This window comes from Protopterus annectens, chromosome 3.part1 (genome assembly GCF_019279795.1).
Source record: "Protopterus annectens isolate FY-2018-M chromosome 3.part1, PAN1.0, whole genome shotgun sequence".
NCBI lineage: Eukaryota > Metazoa > Chordata > Ceratodontiformes > Protopteridae > Protopterus > Protopterus annectens.
In genome coordinates this window covers 1,102,357,171-1,102,377,421 of record NC_056732.1, presented here as the reverse complement: position 1 = coordinate 1,102,377,421, position 20,251 = coordinate 1,102,357,171, and the positions used below count along the sequence as shown (strand labels likewise).

The window sequence follows — 20,251 nt, the reverse complement described above, 5'->3', positions numbered from 1 at the left end:
AATAGTATCTCCATTACACAAAAAAAAAAAAACAACTGAGAAAACAACTTTATAGCATGCAAAGAAAATCATGTACCATAAAAATAGTACTTCTAAGAAAAAAAAATGTTTTACTTACAGTTAACTTTCTCCCTCCTCTTCCCCTCCCCCAAGTATCCTTCAGAACATTAATGACATGAAGCAGGGCATATGCTTTAGAATCCCCCCCCCCAAAGTCCAGCAAAGTCTAAAAATATCCAATATTTCTTAATTTTTCTTGTTCCGTCATATTTCACAAATATAATTGCCGCTTTCTCATTCCACATTTGTCAATTTCCAAGTTACTGGTTTTATTTATTTTCATCTTCATCTCCCAAATCCAGTCCCTGCTTCATTTCCAGTGTACTAGAGTCTTCTAGTCAACTCTCATGCTCCCTTCCTTCTCTCATGCATTTCCTGTTGAAACATTCAAAAAGGCTCCACTGGCACAGTCTCTGTCTTTATTATCAGAAAAACGAGAAGCAGAATCTCTCTGTTTCACAGCTCACTTTTTGTTGGACAAACTTTTATATTTCCTCCTTGGCATACAATTATTTTTTCCTCCAGGAAAGAATATTTTAAAGATAGCTGGATACAGCAGTTTGAAATCTCATTCCTGCTTCTCGACATTCCCTGAATAGCAGAATAAATGTACTCCTTCTCTGCCTGGTGTACAATGAGTAATCAATCATTCTCCACAAAAACACTGCTGCCTTCAAACTTTTAGTGCTTCATCCTTCTGCCACAGTTTTGTCAGAATCAACTCCTGCTGGTAGGATTCCATCTTAACTATTAAAAGTATATGTTGCTTTCTCATAGCCAGGTTTGGAGCACACACGCAATGTGCTCTTTCCAGTTAACAACTCCTGCTGTGGAATATCAGTCCAGTTGCTTATTTGTGCTTTCATAAAATTAATAGTATGTTCCTTCCAGCCTTTTTGGTACAGCTGACAATCTTGGTTTTCCCTACATGCTCTGTCCTCTAATTCTTTTATTTTTTGAAACATCTCTTCTTGAACAATTTCATTCATATTCAGCAAGCCTTTTCTTCATTTTGACCTCTGACAGTTGCAGTTTTACCATCTCATTATGAATATCTGTTTAAAGCTTCTTCCAGCCTTTTCTTGTTCAATTTGATATACTCTATCAGTGATTTGTTTACTTTAACCATGTCTGTGTGCAGTTGTCTTGTACTCTCCTCTAGGATATTGGAAGGCATGTCTGGAGCTTGCACTGCGTTTTGCTGAACAGCTGCAATACTTTTCTCAGTCAGTGTTTTTTCCTCACCTTTTGTATCTGATTTTTTTTCAGGTGCTCTGTATTTCTTTTTTCCTGCCATCCAGGTAGTGCACCTACTAAGGCAGCTACTAAAGTTTACCCAGAAGCACAAAAGTCCAATGTCTTTTTCTGCTAAATTTCTGTTTTCACACTGGGAGAGCTAGAATTAAGCTGTTACTCAATGTGCAGCCATTTTGGAAGTCATGTATGATCTGAAAAAGTTTAACCATTTTTAGTTATGCTTATAGATCCTTGTCAGATGAACTGTGCAATTTTAAATAATCCACAAAAAAATGTAGATAAGATGTTTTTAGAACAATGTTAGTTTCTAGGACTTAAACTGAAACTATAAGCTAACCTAAAAAGCTTAACAGGTTAAGGGCAAGACAACATAGCACTGGTAAAGAATCACCCTGGAAGATACCCCTTTGAATTTTTATCCCAGGGATAATAATTTGTCCTTTATCATGGTTTAGTTGCAAAGTGGTCTGCCACGGTTTCATTGCCACTATGATGTAATTGATCAGCATATGGTTATCTTGTGCATCTACAAGCATTCCACCTTCCATGAATGTGGGATACTGAAAAGTGTTTTTGTAATCTACCCATGCCATACTTAAATTCTTCCATTTTACAACTTTATCATGGCTTTGTTTAGCAACAAAAGATCGTTTGTTCCAAATGTCTTTCACGTTTTTGTTCTGTTAACATAACTGAATGTTTTTTGAAAGGACTATAAACTCTGCATCAGTTTTGGTATATAATTTGTAAACCATTTGAAGGGAAGTTATTGGTCTAAAGTTTTAGGATGGTTTCAGGTTCATTCTTAACGACGAGTTGATATATGTTCAGGATGCGTCGTCTTACTTAAAATATTTACACAAAGATTTAGCCTCAATACCTTCAGCCAGAAGTTAGGTACTGTGTCTGGGCCTGGGATTTTCCATTTAAGAGCTTTTGTTAATTTTGTCTCAATTTCGGTGCCTGCTGATTCATCCTATTCATATTATCTACATTAGAGCTCCTTAATTTTTCTTTTAATTCTTCTATCCATTCAGCATCTTTTTGATCAACAGGGTCTTCATAAATACTTTCCAAAAATGTACCTATTTCTACTTTTTTTTTTTGGTAGTGTTTATAATTCAGTTGCTTTACTTCCTAACTCTCTATAAAACCTTTTTGGGTCATCACTGAATTGTTCATTTTGTACTTTTTACTTATCTGTATACCAACTACATTTTTCTGCTTGTGCTGATATTTTTAGATCATTGGAAATGGTGCATGATAAAGCCTGGTCTGTTGATATTGTACATTGTTTTCAACTAATCTATCTTTCTAAGGATTCTTAAAGATCTGCTCCCTTTTCTGTATTCTTTAAGCAATGGTGCTTCTTGTCTTAGTTGCTTTATAGGTCTCTATTCAAGGTTTCCATGGTGGCATTTTGTTTGGTTCATTTCTTACCTTTGGTCATGTAAATTTTTGAGGCAACACCATCCATTATTAGTTTAGCTGCACAACTGTATATCCTGTTATATCACATGAATTTCTCTTAACAGTCCTGATTACTATGTTCATCTCTTTTAACAGTCTAACATTTTAGGTCTTATTTTCTGTAATCTGCTTCTTTTGGCTACTGATATGTCTATCCATCTCTATTAAGTCAAGCGTGGGTGCGGTTGCGGTTCTCCTTTAATATTCTAAAAATTTGTCTGTAGTTTTTGACAGTTTCTCTTCTGCAAATATTTTCTTTCCTTAGATTTCTCTCTTCCTTAATATCCTCTGTTTGGAAATTCTGGGCTTTTCCATAATAGTTACACCACAAATTTCTTCCTTATCCTCAGCAATCCATTTTTGTCATCTCCATACCCCTTTCTTGGCCTATCAGTTTTTGTGTACTACTTTTTCCTTGTACCACAGGGGTGCCACCCCGTGTAAGCCTGGCCTAACCCTGTGGTAGGAGTATTTCCACATCCTAAGGATACTGCACTGCCTTTTTTCAGTCATTGCACCTGGGACCTGTGCACCCAGTCTTCTTTTTTATTTTTATTTTTTAACCTACCTTTTTTTCCTGATATACAAAATATAGTCTAAACTTCAGTATTGTATTTGTAAAAGCAGGGTCTACCACATGAAGACACTCTCAAAAACTTTATGATTAATTCAGTTCCAGCGAGACTACTCTTTTCTTCCCAATTATATCTCCTCTTTCCTATTCTGCTGAGGGGCACAGGCTGAGATTACGACTACCGCCCTATCCTTGTACTGGTGTCTGATTACCAAGAGTCTGTCAACAATTCTGACATCACCCACAGTTTTCTGAAGCCTCTTCCTCACCAAACTTCCCCACATCATTTCTAATCTGTCATCCAAATAGTACACTTTGGATCCCACGCTAAGTGGCTTTGCTGCACAACTCTTCCATCTTTGTCTCCTAGATGCAGTGGCTGTCCAGCCTCATCCTTAACATCATGTCCTCCACTTCCAAGCTGTGTCCTGTCAGTGAACCTTCACCGAGTGCAGCGATCTGTAGTTCATTTTTCGTACATTAATTGGTTTTACCTCCAGCTTTTGCTCAATAGAGGAATCCCAGGTAACCCAAACTGAGCAACATAGCACCACGTGGCTAGTAACTTATTGGCTCAGGCCTAATGGGCTTTACAGTGGGGAAACATACTAGCCAATAGGGACACACATAACCCTCTCACCATTAGCATGGGTACCTGGTGTAGGTTGGAATAGGCCAGGTCCTCAACCCATTTACAACCAACAAATACCCATGTCCATTTTGGCGACATTAGTCAATGTGACCAAATTACTTACAGACAATTTTTACATGGCTAAGTGGCTAGTCCTTACATGGTGCACAGACTGTGATCCATGGTTTCCTACATGAATACTGTGCACCACAGCTGATGCCCAAACTGACTGGTCTACACAACTCTTCCCTGAGTAAGTATCACCTAGAGTATGTACTGCTGTCCACCACTCCATTCTAGAATGAGTTTGAGGTGGAAATATCCCTCAAGTTTCTTGGATGAATCCTAGAAAGATACAGAGATAAAGTACATTTGCTCAAGTCCTACTTACCTGTAACAGTAGATGTTTGTAGAACACACTGTCTTACTGACATTCAGATAGTAATATCTTGCTAACCTCCTCTGGCAATCCACTAAAGTTCAGAGTCCCTCCCACTGCCTGTCTATGGATGTGATGGACCAATCACTTGGCAGTACAGGGACATCCGTACAAACCCACAGACTGGACCCTTTCAGTTTTCTAGGGTTCAGCAGGAAGAGAAGACAGAAACACAAGCTTTACAAGCACCTCCTGTTCCAAAACCAAAAAACATACAAAGACACACAAAAAGGCCATAGAACAGTGCTCCACAGTAACCCAAACTATGTAAATTCAAAAAGGGTATGGTGGGTTGCTACTACCAATAAGGCAGTGTGTTCCAAGAACATTCACTCTTTCAGGTAAGAAGGACTTGCATAACTGTACTATGTTCAACAAACAGACGCACTGCCAGAGCTTACCCAACCTGGGAGGAGGAAGGATAAGGGTCCAGGAGCCCATGGAGAATGGTCTTAAAGCATGCTCTGGATCTAGAAAAGGCAACCAGCATGTAGTGCTCTGTAAAGGTATGGAAAGAGGACCAAGCTGCTGGTGGGTGTAACAAAACACAATACAAAAGAACAACCAACATGCAATGGTTTGCTTAGAGACAGGTTGGCCTTATGTAGGAAATAAAAAATCATTTTCAGCCTTTCTGAAGGGTTTCAATCTGTCAAGGTAATACCTGAGCTGCCAGTACACATCCAAGGTATGAAGTATCCTCTCTTTTATACTCGGGGAGGTTGACAGTGAACTTTTGACCACTTTCGGCATGAAACCGGTGTTAGTACACAACACTACCCTATTGCTGTGGAAAATCAGATAAGACTATCCCAGCATGAGAGCTTGCAGCTCAGAGACTCCCCTTTGCAGGTATCAGAGCAATAAAGCACAATAGTTTCCCATGTTAGGAGCTTCAAATCAACATGAGTGGCAGGTTCAAACCGTGGTAAAATCAATTTTTCCAGCACACAGTTGACATCTCACAAAGGAGGAATTTGCTTGCAAAAGGGAATCTTATACGCAATACTCCTTTCATACACTATTTTACCAAAAGGAGAAGAAAAAGAGAGGGATCCAATAGCAGACAAGCAGAGATGGCTGCTAAATGCACCTTAATGGACACATGTGACAAGCCCTCCTGAAGTAGCTCACACAAACATTTCAAGACGAGTGATGCTAACCTCAAGGGACCTTCTGTCCACACTTAAGACACCATTTAGAAAACCTCATCCTTTTCCAAACATAATTTTTTGTAGTAGATTTTATGCCCTCCTTTAAACACCTACTTCATATCCTCAAGAAACAAGTACCTAAACAGAGCCAAGACTGAATCACTCAGGATGTCATCTGTACTTGCTCCAAAATGGAGTGCACCAGTCACCCCCCTGAGACTGTGTGAGCAAATCCAAACTGTGAAGAAGTGTTTATAGGTTCATAGGTTTGTACTAGGCTAACTGCCCTAGGGCATTTATAAGCCTAGCCCAAAGTTATGTGGCTTACGCCGCCCCTTATGTTAGAAATACTGTGCCCATTAGTTTGTTGTGCCTCTGTCCAGTAGTGACACAGAGATGATTCCCCGGGTAAACCTATGATCTCCCATCCACCGGTCAAGATTTCTCTTGAACAGAGCCAGCGAGGTGCTCTGCCTCACATGGACCGGGATTTTATTCCACAGCATGGGGAGTCTCTGGGTGATAAATCTATCCCTCCAGCACGTCCTATTTATATCCGTGCTAAGGTTTAAGTCTCTTGCTCTAGTGGTTTTGGTGGATTTGGATTTTTTGAGGTGGAGCATGTCCATTAATTCCGGGTTGGTCATGGCCTTGTATGTCAGGCACAGGTCACCTCTGAGCAGACGGTATGCAACTGAATAGAGTTGGAGTTTCTTCAGTCTGGCAGCATATGACAGGTTTTGGGAGTCCCTTTATCCTTTTGGTGAGGAACTTTTGGGGTATCTCCAATTGCTGCAGGTGTCGGGTGAGATACATCCCGAATGGGGCATTGTACTCGATCATTGGTCTGATAAGTGAAGAGTACAGGGGAACAATGACCTCACTTGATCTGGATGTGAATCCCTTCATGATCAGGTGGGCAATGTAGAAGGTCTTTCGAACCACTTTAGCAACGTGAGCGTCAAATGAGAGGCCACTGTCAACCTGGGTCCCCAGGACCCTGATAACCTCTTCTGTGCTTAGTGGGTTGCCACCTATATGGTAGCTTGGGGTTACCTTGTTTTTCCCGAAGGGTATGACTATACACTTTTTTGCGTTTAACTTCAGGCCATGGCTCTGGCACCAGCTATCAGTTTCCGTGAGACCCCTCTGAAGGATGTCTGTGTCCGATGTACTATCCACTATGGCACCCAGTTCGCAGTCATCCGCAAACTTTGTCAGCCATAGTCCTCCTATGTTTGCCTGTACTTCTGAGAAGTAGATGCCGAACAATAGGGGGCCAAGGACTGAGCCCTGTGGGACTCCACTTGTAACCGGCTTGGAGTCTGACATGGCTCCAGCAACTCTAACCCTGTGGGTTCTGTCCTTTAGCCAGTTTGCAACCCATCTTGTGACATATGGGTTTACATTTAAGCTGGTAAGTTTCTCTATAATACCAGAGTGGGGTATTGTGTGAAAGCTTTGCAAGGTCAAGGTAGGCTGTATGGACTGCCTTTCCCTCATCAATGGCCTTGGTGACTGTTTCGAAGAAGTCGACCAAGTTCAAAAGGCAAGATCTGCCCTTGACAAAGCCAAACTGGGTTGGGTCCAAGGTCTGCAAGTCCCCTATGTCCTTGTTTATGAGTTCCATTATGATCCTCTCCATAGCTTTGCAGACCAGGCTTGTTAAGCTTATGGGGCGGTAATTACCAGGGTCCGTAGAGGCACCGCCTTTGTGGAGTGGGACCACAGTTGCCATACGCCACTCCTTGGGCACATATCCTGTGGTGAGGCTAAGATTAAACAGCTGCCTTATGTGCGGGTTTAGTTCTTCATTGAGTTCATGTAGCACACAGCCGGGGACCCCATCCGGTCCCATTGATGCTGTGTTTTTTGCTTTAGAGAGAGAGCAGCTTTCACCTGTGCATTTGAGATGTCTGGGAGGCTACTCTCAGTTGGGATAGTTATCTCTCCTTTTGGGGGGGAAGAGGGGGGTGAAGTTTGCGCTGAACCTGTCTGCCAGTATGTTGGCAATGTCTGTGGGTTCAGTGATTTTTGTATCATTTTGGACTAATTCTGAGCATATCTGGGAGTTTCCACCCAGGTTTCTGACATAGCTGAAGAAGGCTTTATGATTGTCTTTTGAATCTATGGCAATTTTTCTCTCAAAGTTGGCCTTGGATGATTTTATGAGGGATCGTAGTTTCTTGCTAGTGCTGATCAAAGATGCCTTCCCTTTTTGGGATTTTGCTCTATCATGTAATAGCTTTCTCCTCTTATTGTAGAGTTTGTTTATGGCTGGGGTCCACCAGACTGGACGTTTGCCCTTGGTGGAAAGAGTCTTGGTTTTATTTGGGATTGCCTGATCCATGCAGTCCTGAAGGTGTTCATAGAAGGCATTTATAAGGGCTTCCGCAGCTTGGGTTGTGGTTTCCATTGGTTCGGGGGCCTTGAAGGATACCACACCTGTCTTGAGTAGTGTGAAGTTTGCTTTAGAGAAGTTCTTCACTGTGGTCTTTTTTGTTTGGGGTGGGGGCGGGATGTGGATTTCTAGTGAGATTAGTTTATGATCTGATCTCACCAATGAGGGATATACTTCCGGTGTGGAGCATTTTGTCCCCATGTTCGTGATGATGAGATCTAGTATATTTTCTCCTCTTGTGGGGACAGTGACTAGTTGTTCCATGGCATTTGAATTTATGAACTCCAGGAACCTTTGGGCTAGAAAGTTTGGGCTTGAGTAATGTTCCCAGTCTATATTCGGTAGTTGAAGTCACCCAATATGATGGTGTTTGGTGATACATTTATACCCTCCAGTGTCTTCAGGAAGGCTGTGTGGGTTTCCTGAGTTTGAGAGGGTGGCCTGTAGCATGCTACAAATTGTAGAGCAGTTTTGCCTATGGTTAATTGCACCTGGATGGTTTCCGATGCTTCGTGCGTAGCCACCAACCTGGAGGTGTGGGTATCCTTGATGAATATGGATACACCCCCTCCTTTTGTGGTGTGGTCCGGGTTTTGGGGCCAGAACGCATGATATGAGATGAAACCTGATAGTGCCGGGGTGCTCTCAGGAGATTTGAACCAGGTTTCAGTCACAGCACAGACATCGATGTTCTCCATACTGAGAAGGGCCTTGAGTGCGTGCATTTTGAGATTTAGACTTCTGGCATTAAGCAGCATTACCCTTAGTTTCTTCACGTTTTTGTTTTCTAGGGTGGTAGGTTTAGAATTTGAGCCTTGCCTAAAAAAGGCACTATGGGGGTGGCAAGAGCCTTAGCCAATATCCGGAATCCCAGGGGTGACAGGTGCAAGCCGTCCCTTGCGAAGCAGCGTGGCTTGTCGAGCATGTCATCCCAGGCAGACAGGCACTGGATCCCCTTTGAATGACACCAGAAATTAAGCCAATTGTTAAAGCTGATCATCTTGTCACTATATTGTGGCATCATTCTTGGTGAAGGAAGGATACTGCTCAGGGTCAGGGTCATACCTGCCTGGGCTACATAATCAGAGAGCTCCTCTATGTCTCTTTTCATGTAGTCCAGGGAGGTTCGTCTCAGGTCGTTCACACCAGCATGGACAATGACTGTGTCATACTTGTACTTGCCGTGGAGTGACCTGAGTGCTTGTGTTATGTGGCGGATTCTAGCGCCCGATAGGCACCTTACCGTGACCTTCTCCTTGTTCAGCCTGGTGAGTGGGACGTCAGTGTGTCTGACTATGGAGTCACCTATGACAAGTATGTTTGGTGTTGTATTTGGCCTTAAGGGCAGTGACTGCTTTGCACACTGATTTTGTTGTTTATGTGTTGTTTGTGTGGTGTATTGAGTTTGCAGTTGCTTGGGTGTCTGCTTTGGAGGCCTCTGCTGTTTAGGTAAATTTTACTCAGAGCCTCCAGTATGTCTTAGTGTGTTTATGTGTTTGATTCAGTGGTGTGGTTGAGTTATGTGAGACTGGTATTGTGGTGTGTGTAGTTGCCTTCTCCTCCTGATTGGTCTTGCCAGTCCTGAGTTGAGAGAGCTCAGCCTCCAGTTTGGCTAAATAGCTGCATCTCTCACAAGTGTTAGTGTTACGTGGGAGGAGGAGAGGGTTGTCCGTGTACATGAGGCAATTGTAACATTGTCTCAGAATTCCCAGATTCACCAACTGGGCAGGAGAGGACGCCAGCATCTGACCCTTCTACATGCTAGAAAGATTTATGAGTTGGTATGAGACAGAAAAGTAGTGGGCTTAGCAGGGAAGTGGGCACTCCTGGGGGGTTTTGCTAGTGAGAGATTTATATAATATAGGAGTGCTTGACCTGCAAAGAGAATGCTTATAAGACAAGGGATATGCTTATAAGACAAGTGCTGAGCTTTTTAAGAAGAAAAAGCTATTTGGAACAAGTGCTGCACTTTTTAGTGAAGGTGTAAACTGTTTAGGTTCCTAACAGAGCAGTTCTAAGGGAAAAATTGAAGAACAGACTTTCTGGAGCCAAAAGAGTTTAACCTTGTTTAACCGGCGCTGCCCGATGCTGCTCTAGTGGCAACTCCGCGCTAAATCGCGCTAAAGCACATTAAAGCGTGCTTGATAGTAGGGGCTGGAAAGAAGCAGGAATAGACCCAAAATGGACAATAAAACTACAGTTTCAAGTCAGTAACCACCTCTACGGGGGGCAAGGAAGCTGCTCAATGTTATTCACTGCCACTGATAAACAGAGACACTTTCCTTTAGCCCAAGCAAAAATGGCCTCACAGAAACTTTCAAATAGTTCAGGAACAGCAAGCCTGTAACTGAACTTTTTTAACTCTCAGAAAAGTGGGAAAAAGCAAGATTTTTTTGTTTTGTTTTTCAGAGATAGCAGAGGTTCACAAGTAATATCAAGTTATAACAGTGCAGTAAATGACCCCACACAAGAGTGCTAGGTCAAGGACAGAAAATATGCAAGTTTTAAGAAAAAAACGATTTAAAATTAAGTGCAAACAGGAAATTCAGCAAACAGCTTTTGGTTGTGCTCTAAATACAGCTACTAATACAGAAATCAAGTTTAACAAGCCAGCAAATGCTCAAGCTAGGCAGCTATGCAGAAAAACTTAGCAAATAAACAGAGAAAAAATACTTAAAATCTCAAAAGTGGCTCCCTTCTTCTCTCAGCGTTTTTTCCTCTTGGAGGGTGCTTCACCAACAGCCAACAAGCCTGAAAAGACGCCCAAACCACGAGGCAACTAGGTTTTAAGAGAGGAAGAAGAAGGAGTTTTGGAAATTACCCCTAGTGGCCAATAAAACTACAGTTTCAAGTCAGTAACCACCTCTGCGGGGGGCAGGGAAGCTACTCAATGTTATTCACTGCCACTGATAAACAGAGAGACTTTCCTTTAGCCCAAGCAAAAATGGCCTCACAGAAACTTTCAAACAGTTCAGGAACAGCAAGCCTGTAACTGAACTTTTTTAACTCTCAGAAAAGTGGGAAAAAAGCAAGATTTTTTTTTTTTTGTTTTTGTTTTTTTCAGAGATAGCAGAGGTTCACAAGTAATATCAAGTTATAACAGTGCAGTAAATGACCCCACACAAGAGTGCTAGGTCAAGGACAGAAAATATGCACGTTTTAAGAAATTGTCCTTTCCCACCACTATAAGGGAGAACAAAGATTGCCTAGGCCAGCAAGGGACACCGCACTGATCTCTGGCATTTCCCTCTGAATCCTTAAAAGTAGCTTGTGAATCGGTGGAAAGGGTGGAAAAGCATACAGGAACATTAATGATCAAGGGAACGAGAATGCTTCTATTTCTCCAAGCATGACTGCAAGGATGTCTGGAACATAAATTTCTCCAGCTGTCTGTTTTGAAAGGAGGCAAACAGATTTGAGGCATTCTCCACATCTGGACTAAATCCTGACCACCACACTGCCATGAGTTGCCACTTGTGCAGGTCTAATCAGGATCTGCTTAGTCTGTCTGCAACAACATTTAGTTTTGATGGGAATGCTAAGTAAATCCAAAAAAATGGCCAAACACAAAACTAGCAAGTGTGGAGGTATGAAATGTTATTTAGCTGATGAAGTTCCCTTGAGAGATGAAAGCGCTTATGTCATAGTCTTACAATAAATATTTTATCATTTTACGATGCTGGAGTTCAGTTTTATGTTTTAGTTCGCTTGCTAGTTTTGATGGGAATGATGTAACCCAGGCCATCACTGCCAACCAGCATAAAAGGATATAACCTTTTTCCCCCTTGGTTGTTGAGGCACCACTGTGGTGTTATCTGTAATCACAAGAGGAATACCTAGAGTCCATAAGTGGTGAATGATTTTCAAGGCATGGATCATTGCCAATATTTCCTTGATACTTATGTGCTTCTGTACATCTATGGGACTCTCAAGTGGCCTGCACCTGCACTCCCATTGACACATCTCTCCAAGCAAAAAGTCAAATGAGTCTGTCTGGACAGATTGGGTCAGAACAGGTAAGAAGAACAGAGTCCTGGATTGACACTCAACTGTGTTTTCCACCACTGCAACTCTCATCTAATAAAAGAGCATCACTGGCAACTGGGATTGCATGGAACGTACTTGCTAGGTCAAACAATTTCATACATACCACTAAATTTTCCTCATGTGGAGATGGACCAATGTTATGATGGACCAGTGTTATAAGAATCATGGACACCATCAGTCCTACAGTTTTTAGGAATTCTCTTGCCAAGGTGAAGTTCATGCTGGAGAATTCCTGAAACAGCATCTGATAGGACAGGACACTGTCTTCAGGAAGAATGGCCATTATTTGGTCAGTGTTGATTAAGCACCCCATAAAGAGGAGTCTTTGAGTGTGTCAGACACTAATTCCAAAGGTTCAACTTGAACTCTAGCTGGGAGAGTAAGATTGAGATCTTCTCTAGCAATTCCAAATATCCATTTGCAGACTCTGCATACATCAGCCAGTCATCCAACTAAGGAAAATTGTGAATGCCAAGAGTCCAGTAGTGGACCTCTACTGGAACAAGGCATTTTGTAAACACTTGAGGTGCAGTGGATAGCCCAAAGGGCAATGCAAAGAACTGACAACACAAGCAAGTCACCACAAATCTCAGATATCTCCTGAAGTGATAAACAATGGTGACATGATGATACACTTCCTTCAAGTCCAGGGTCAGCATGAAGCAGTGGTCCGGCAGCAGAGGAGGCACTGTCTGGAGGGTGAGCATGTTAAACTTGGGGATCTAAATACGCAGAAAGGATAGGTAAAGCACCGGTCTCCATAACAGCTCTTTTTTGGGGACTAGGGAAATTCTGGAGTAGAAAAATATCATTCTCTCTAAAGGAGGGACCATCTCTATTACTCCTGCAGTCAGCATGTCCCGGAACATAGGAGAAATGCAGAGTCTGATCTGGTGGATGAGGGGGAACCCCCCCTCCAACGGAGATGGATTTTCTTTTCACCAACACCTGCAACCTCTGCCAGCAATGGGAAGTATCCATTTGTTGGAAATCACTGATGGCCAAGCCACCTTGCTGACAGCTAACTTTCACGAACAGGAACCCAACAGGGAACTCAGGAATGATGGGTGAATAGCCTATGTGCAATCATAGGTTGGGAAGGGGGGTATATTTTTGGGAAAGGAACCCCTCTTGTTAGGTTTGGCAGAGTTCTAGTTCCTTAATTTCCTTCTGGTGGCTTTTTTTTTTTTTTTGTTGGGTTGGGACTTCTGTTTGCTGGGCCATCAAAAATTATCTTGCTTAATATAGGAAAAGTTGGGAATACGAAACATTGTAGATATCCCTTGCATCAGTTTACCTCAGTCATCCCAGTGAGTAGTTGCTGTACCAAACACACAATCAGCTTCACAGGGAGCATTCAAAATCTCATATTTAACTCATCAGAAAAGTTTTGGTTGTACAGCCAACCATACCTCCTTACCACAATCGAGGTCACCGCATTTCTACAAAACAGTATCAGTCCCCTCCAAGGCAATCTTTAAAGCATATTTTGACAGTTGAACATTGGAAACTCTCCCTTTCACAGACTTTCTGCTCTACAGGTAACTATTCAGCAAACTCATCTAAACTACACATTTATCTGAACACAAACTTTGACATAAAAACTGGTAATTAAGTAGCTTAAAATCTAGCGCACTAGACTGCGTCAGCTTCTTTCCCTGAAATTCTAGCCACCTGACTAGTTTATCTTGATGGACTGGGTTTGAAGAAGCCTTTTTTTTTTTTATATTTATTTATTTATTTTTTTGGAGAGGGTTGCCAGGGACACAGAAGCAGGGACCACAAATACGGAGGCTTGGAGGCAGGCATGGCAGAGCAGACAATCAGGCTGTTGCTCTGAAACATGGTGGGTCATCTGCCTCTTTTTTTGCATGCAATACACAATTGGGAGAATCCACAGGGAGAGATGTATTAACACTGGTAACAGATTCTGCACCCCTAACTTCTCCGGCAACTAAAAATTTGTTTCTCCTGTAGCTGAACCAGGCAATGGTAAAGCCCTGGAGGACATGTCTGACTCTGGTGTCCTGCACAGTTGCAGTTCTAACACACCAGGGAACCTGTAGGCAAAAGCAGAGTGGTCCGATAGCCTGCGCAAGGCTACTGTGGAGTCACAATGTGTAGGCTAAGGCAGATTTCTTGATTTACTAGGGGTAGATGGTAGGAAGGAGGGTATGTAATGGAGTCCATCTACTAAAGGGACAAAAGACTAGCCACAGCAATATGAAAGAATGGCTGCATGGTCAGCAGAGTAAAAAAATGGGCAAACTCAGTCATTGTCCCTCTAAACAATGATCTGATGTCTACTTCTGTAGGGATACGATTCTGAACACTGCACTGAGTAAAAACAGTAGTTTTAGTAACACCGTTCAAAGCACAAAATACATGCCACAAAAGTTCCCCAATTCTAATTAAGAAAGTTAGTTTCAGGAACCAAACAAAATTGAGGAAAAGCACTGGACATTAAAACCAATAAACAGTCTGCCATCACTCCAGAAATAGGCAGGCATGATACTGGATAACCAGACAACTTTATTGCCACAAAAAACAAGAACCATAAAAACTAACAGTTTCACCACATTTTCGCTTGTATTAAGACTAAATCAGATGCAACAGAATGAATTAAACCACCAATTAAAAACCCTAGGACTACAATCCTTCAAACAATTATTCAATAAACCAACTGTCCATAAATTAAGCAATTAATATACATTAAGCTATACCATTACTAATAGTGCTGTTGACAAATGTAACTAATATGAGAGCTTAAATATATGGCAACCACATAGAATATTTAACTAGAAGCATTATTAAACACATATTTAACATGTATTTAGAAAAATGTTTAAAAACAAGTAAAACAATACATTTCTGGAGTGATGGTGGACTGTTTTAAAAGTTAGTTTCAGGCCCAAATCATTAGATACAACTTAAAACAGCATCAGACAAACTTATGAAAATTTTCTGTCTGAAATGTTAAACATAAAAACGGTAGGAAAATCGTAACAAATGAAAAAATAATTTTAAATGCTGTAAACCTGGTCAACCACCAGGAATATTCATAACCCAAAAGGAAAAGAAACTGCAAAAATCAGCAAATTTCCCAGTCAAAAATTTCAAATGAAGCCTACCATAAACAGTGCAAGCCTTACACTGTAGGTACAGTACAACCAACCCCAAGGACATGCAATTTCTCAAACAGGGAAAAAAAAAAATCAAAGCAGCAGAATACACTATTCAAGCACTCAGAGAAAAAAAAATAGGTAGGAAATAAAAACCCAAAAGGGTTTATCTGAGCTTACCAGCTAAAAATAAAGAACAAAGCAGTCTTCCAAGAGATCTTCCTCTTACTATAGCACTAGAAAACTGAAAGGGTCCCGTTTGTAAGGCAGTCCTTTTACTGCCAGGTGACTGGTACATCACACCTATAGACAGGCAGTGGGAGAGATTCTGAGCTTTAGTAAACTGCCAGAGGAGGGTAGCAGGGCACTACTACCCAAATGCCAGTAACGCAGTGTGTTTGTGGAACACAATGCAAACTCTATACAGGCACTGTCTGGAAATCAGATTAAAACCTTGAACCACTCAACAAGTCCACATGGGACTATACAACCAAATAAAAAAATAATAAAAAAACAGGACCACCGAAGTAATAAAAGTATAGCGTATTTCCTCAGTGGTCCGTTTTTTTTATTATTTTTTTATCAGATTAAAACCTTGTGCATAGGGGGCAGTGAAGACAATGGCCATTATTTTATAATTTTAAAGACACAACTAGCATAATGTAAGGAAACTGTATGTTGAGCTGCAGATTTCCAGATGCTAGTTAGACAATTCACAGCTTCTGCAAGAATCATTTACTTAAAAAATGACAATGAGATCAACTGAATAAATGATATTAATTCAACTGGAATGCCCAGAGAGATACCTTACTAAAAGGAGAAGCAACATGTCCTAAATGGACTGACTCAAAGCCCCGTCACTATACTCAGTTTCCTCCAGACTGCTAAGAAGTGGCCTGTGTCTGGAATACAAAGCATCTTCAGACCCTTTTCAGATGGATTTACTGACCATCAGCAAGCCAAATGGCATCAGAAATACTCAAGTCAAGGGATCTAAACCTCTTCTGCAACATCAACAGAATGGTTTGGAGGGATGGAGGGACAGGCATACTTCACCAAGGATAATGTAGATGTGTAACAATCTCCCCATCCACATAAAACAAAGTTCATTCTTATCAATATTAAGTGCAACTTGGATCTATGGTTGGGAAACAGAAAATTTACCTCAGGATTGCCCCCTGTACTACTAATGGAAAGATGTAGCTCCTAATTTCTCCTCATGCATGGGTCCCCCTCAAATTATCTAGGGTATGACCCCAGGTATTCTGATTAGGGGGAATATACAATTAATAGACCATGGGATTGGTTAAGGTGAATCTATAACCATCTAGCATAGTTACTTCGAGCATAAAAGGGAAACTGGTTAGGTTTAATATCGCCCACAAGGGCAGCTAGCATAGTACTTACTTCTGAAGCTATTCGATGAAAAAACATAACACACGTTATGCATACCCACTGCCCCAGCCAGAGGCAGGATGCCCTCCATGGCTACATCTGGTTTCAGTCTAGAGACGACTTCTGAGGTTGTGACTTTTTTATGGCACATTGCGCTGTAAGAGTTGGATAAGGAGAAACTGGGCTTTTTCATTTGTTGATAAATTAGACAATAACAGATAAGTAAGATTTCATGTAAAATTTTAAACATACCACCAAGAAACTGAAATCTGTCCGCCTCTGCTACTGTATTTGACAGGTCACTGTACACAAGTTCCTTCCTTTCTTTTCCAGTTCCATTTTTGTAAGAATATTTGGCAAGATACTGGACAAACATTTCCTAAAGCAGACAAAAAAGTGACTTGTTATTCCTTTCTGACATTCCGTAATTTAAACAGGTCATTCTTATTGAGCTTACGCCAAGTACACAAGCTGCATGGGTTTTCATTGCATCATAAACATCTATATTTTATCAAAATTAGATCATGGGCAATGTTTTGCAACTGTCGCAAATAAATGTTGCAATTAAATGAAAAGTAGTATCACTATCAAGGCCAAGGACTATTCACAGATACACCGCTTAACGTTTTTTCAGCTTGAAATGTTTGCAGCCCAAGACTTCTCAAAATGTGTTATCCTTGTGAATTTAATGATGTGTGTAAAGAGGATTACAGAAAACTAGGATGTCTTAACAAACATTCAAGTAACAAAGAATTTAAGTACTTTTAACCAAAAATAAAGTGGTGTAAACTGCCCAAAATGACCAAAAACTCCAAAAGCAAGGTGCAGAAATGGAGATGATGTACAATCCACTATAGAGCTGTATTCAACCACCAAATCCACAAACAGTACGAAACATAACGAAAAACAAACACTTGAAAATACATAAACGCCTTAGATATTCCACCATGCGTTTTCGTCTCATACATAGACTTCATCAGATGACCAGCCTGCAACACAAGCTGGACATGCTGAAGGGACAAGTATGTGTCTCACAGGCTACCCCTTCTTTGGGAGTTTTTTCTATCCATGCAAAGTTCTTCCCCGCACTTATTCTAGTAAAAACTTGGATCAGTGTATGGGGAATCATAGATTTACCCTGGGTTTGGCACCCATGTCTATGTATGAGACGAATACGCATGGTGGAATATCTAAGGCGTTTATGTATTTTCAAGTGTTTGTTTTTCATTCGGTTTCGTACTGTTTGTGGATTTAAGTACTTTACTACAAATTGTCCCCTAAAGGATCATCTGGTGGGACTGTGGGGGTGCTGGAAAAAGCATAACCTACTTACAAATGATTCTCTTGAAGGTATACTATTATGCAAAGATTCTATTACAGTTTTTCTACTTTTCTATTTTAATTGCAGAAAACTAAGGCTATACAGCACAAAAATCCCAAGCAGTTATGACTAAATGGTGAGAACAGAAAAGTCTTCAGATAAAACTACAATTTCTGCAGCAAAAGATGGCTGACGCAAAGTTATACAAAACAGGGTTTTCAGCAGCTGCACAAATATTATGACAAATGCCAGAACTGCAGAATTACACAAAAAAAAAAAAAAAAAAAAGACAAGAAAGGTGCTCCAAATTTGGAATTACAATACTTTATTTTGTCTCCAGTGATTCAGTGAACAAATAGACTATTTATTGACCATTTTCAAGGTAAGCCCAGGGTTTACAACCAGATAAAAAAAAGAGTATGCAAAGTAATACTTACATGATGGACTAGTAAAGTCAAAGTTTGGATACTGGCAGATGTGAATGCCAGTCAGCATGATTAGTGAAGGGGATACTAACACTTCAAGGTAAGCTTACTTTTTCACCAGCTAAGAGCTCAGAAAGTGGGTGCACATTGAAATACTTCATCTACCTATATCTTTGCTTTCTTTCTACGGTGACATATGTAATACATACAAAAGTCTCCCACAAGAGGGACAAATCTGCTACTATGGACAATCAAAAGAAAGAAATATGCTGAAGCATTGGTTAACACTTCCCAACACAGTGTTATGTAAAGCATTTGATTCTTTGTAAACTGATAACAGTTACTGAAAGATACAACAAAATGGGAAATGCAACTTCCTCCATAGCACACGGTATCTGAACCAGTGATACAGCGATATGAGTAAGTTACATAACTTTCTCAATACTTACAATACTTAACAGGGCAAGCATTTCAAAGACTAGGATTTTACTCCATCAGCCTCCCTTTACCTACTGTGTGACTCTAATCAAGTCACTTAATCAGGCAATAATCTGGGGAAACTGAAAAACTGGGAAAGGCTTCTCAGTGATCTCCTGAACTTCATGCCTAATAACCAACAATGAACCTAAACCTCTGCACAAAGTAGGAGGAATAGAAACAGCAACAACTGGAAAATAACAGAGATCCAAGTCACTGATGACTGCCTAACAGAAACGTTCAAGACAATATGACCATAAAGAAATGAAATCTTGAGGTGATCATAAAATTCACAGAATTTGACAAAGCCTCGCAGAAAAAAATTCTAATAGTTGGTACACCATACAGCTAGGATACTCAAACACTGCTGGAGAAAACCACATAGAAGATTTACTTGGCCTTCTTAGTTTTAAGGCTAGGAGAAATGTTTCAGACTGAGAATACAAATAATCCTGAGGAAAACTTCAGATTGTTTATTTATGGACCATTTTCAGGGTAAGCCCAGGGTTTACAACCAGATAAAAAAAGAGTATGCAAGGTAATATAAGAAGTTAGTTACACAGTAATTCACATTAAGAAAACAGCAATACAATCAAAAATACACAACCAGTTGTAGAATTAATTGGTGCCAAGTTGGCAATACATTGTTAAAGTTCTTAAAGCAGGCGTACATAGACTAGTACAGGCATTTATATTGCATAATGAATATTGCACTTCACTATGCACTCTAGTAAAAGAAAACTATTTTTGTACTGCATAATGAATTTTCTGCACAACTATGGACACTTATGGCAGAAAAGCTACAGTTTTATCAAAAAAGATGAGGGTGGCAGGGAAAGAATTTCTGGATATATGAGTTGAGAAGGGGAAAAAGTGTACATCTAGCAAGGTTGGGATGGGAGGGGAAGAAAAAATAAACTTGTGTGAAGAAAGTTTTAGATTTAACTGTTGTGTATAAAAAGTAGATTGAAGCCATGTTTTCTCTGTAATGTGCTTGGATGTATGGCTGCTGCAGTATGCTTGATATCCTAATGTAAGGAGTAATGAGGGCTACTGGACCTCAAAGAATTGGCAACAGTGAAAGTGCAGGGGTGTTGAACATTGTGGTTGAACAGATTAAGTGATGACACGGGTTCTCAAGAAACTGCATTTGAATTGGGTGAGAAGGAACTGTTTTAGCTGTTTATGAAAATTAACATCATTATAACCAGTCATTAATATCTTTGGGTAAAGTTTTCGAAACTGTGGGGGAGCAGGAAAAAATGTGCTCTGTGCATTTCACGTTGAACAGTGGAGTTTGTAAACTGGGTGTAGTTTGAGAACGGGATCTTAGTCTATACGGAAGCAGAGTTCTTTCTGGAATTCTCTTAGCAAAAAAGGGGAAACTTTCTTCCTATACCAGTTTGGGTAAGAAAGTACTTATGAGAAGGGAAGCTCTTTGTAGCATGAGGAGCCATTTGGCTTATGCAAAGGTAAGG

The 20,251-nt window shown here is 40.7% G+C and overlaps 1 protein-coding gene across 2 annotated transcripts in view; it reads right to left on the bottom strand.

Moving 5' to 3' along the window:
* The window catches only part of CHRAC1 (chromatin accessibility complex subunit 1), a 288,282-nt gene that overhangs the window by 223,042 nt on the left and 44,989 nt on the right, over positions 1-20,251 (bottom strand). For both annotated transcript variants that reach the window (XM_044067243.1, XR_006364253.1), the window contains exon 2: positions 16,803-16,929. In XM_044067243.1, the coding sequence (XP_043923178.1) occupies positions 16,803-16,929 (127 nt within the window). The remainder of the gene's footprint in view (positions 1-16,802; positions 16,930-20,251) is intronic.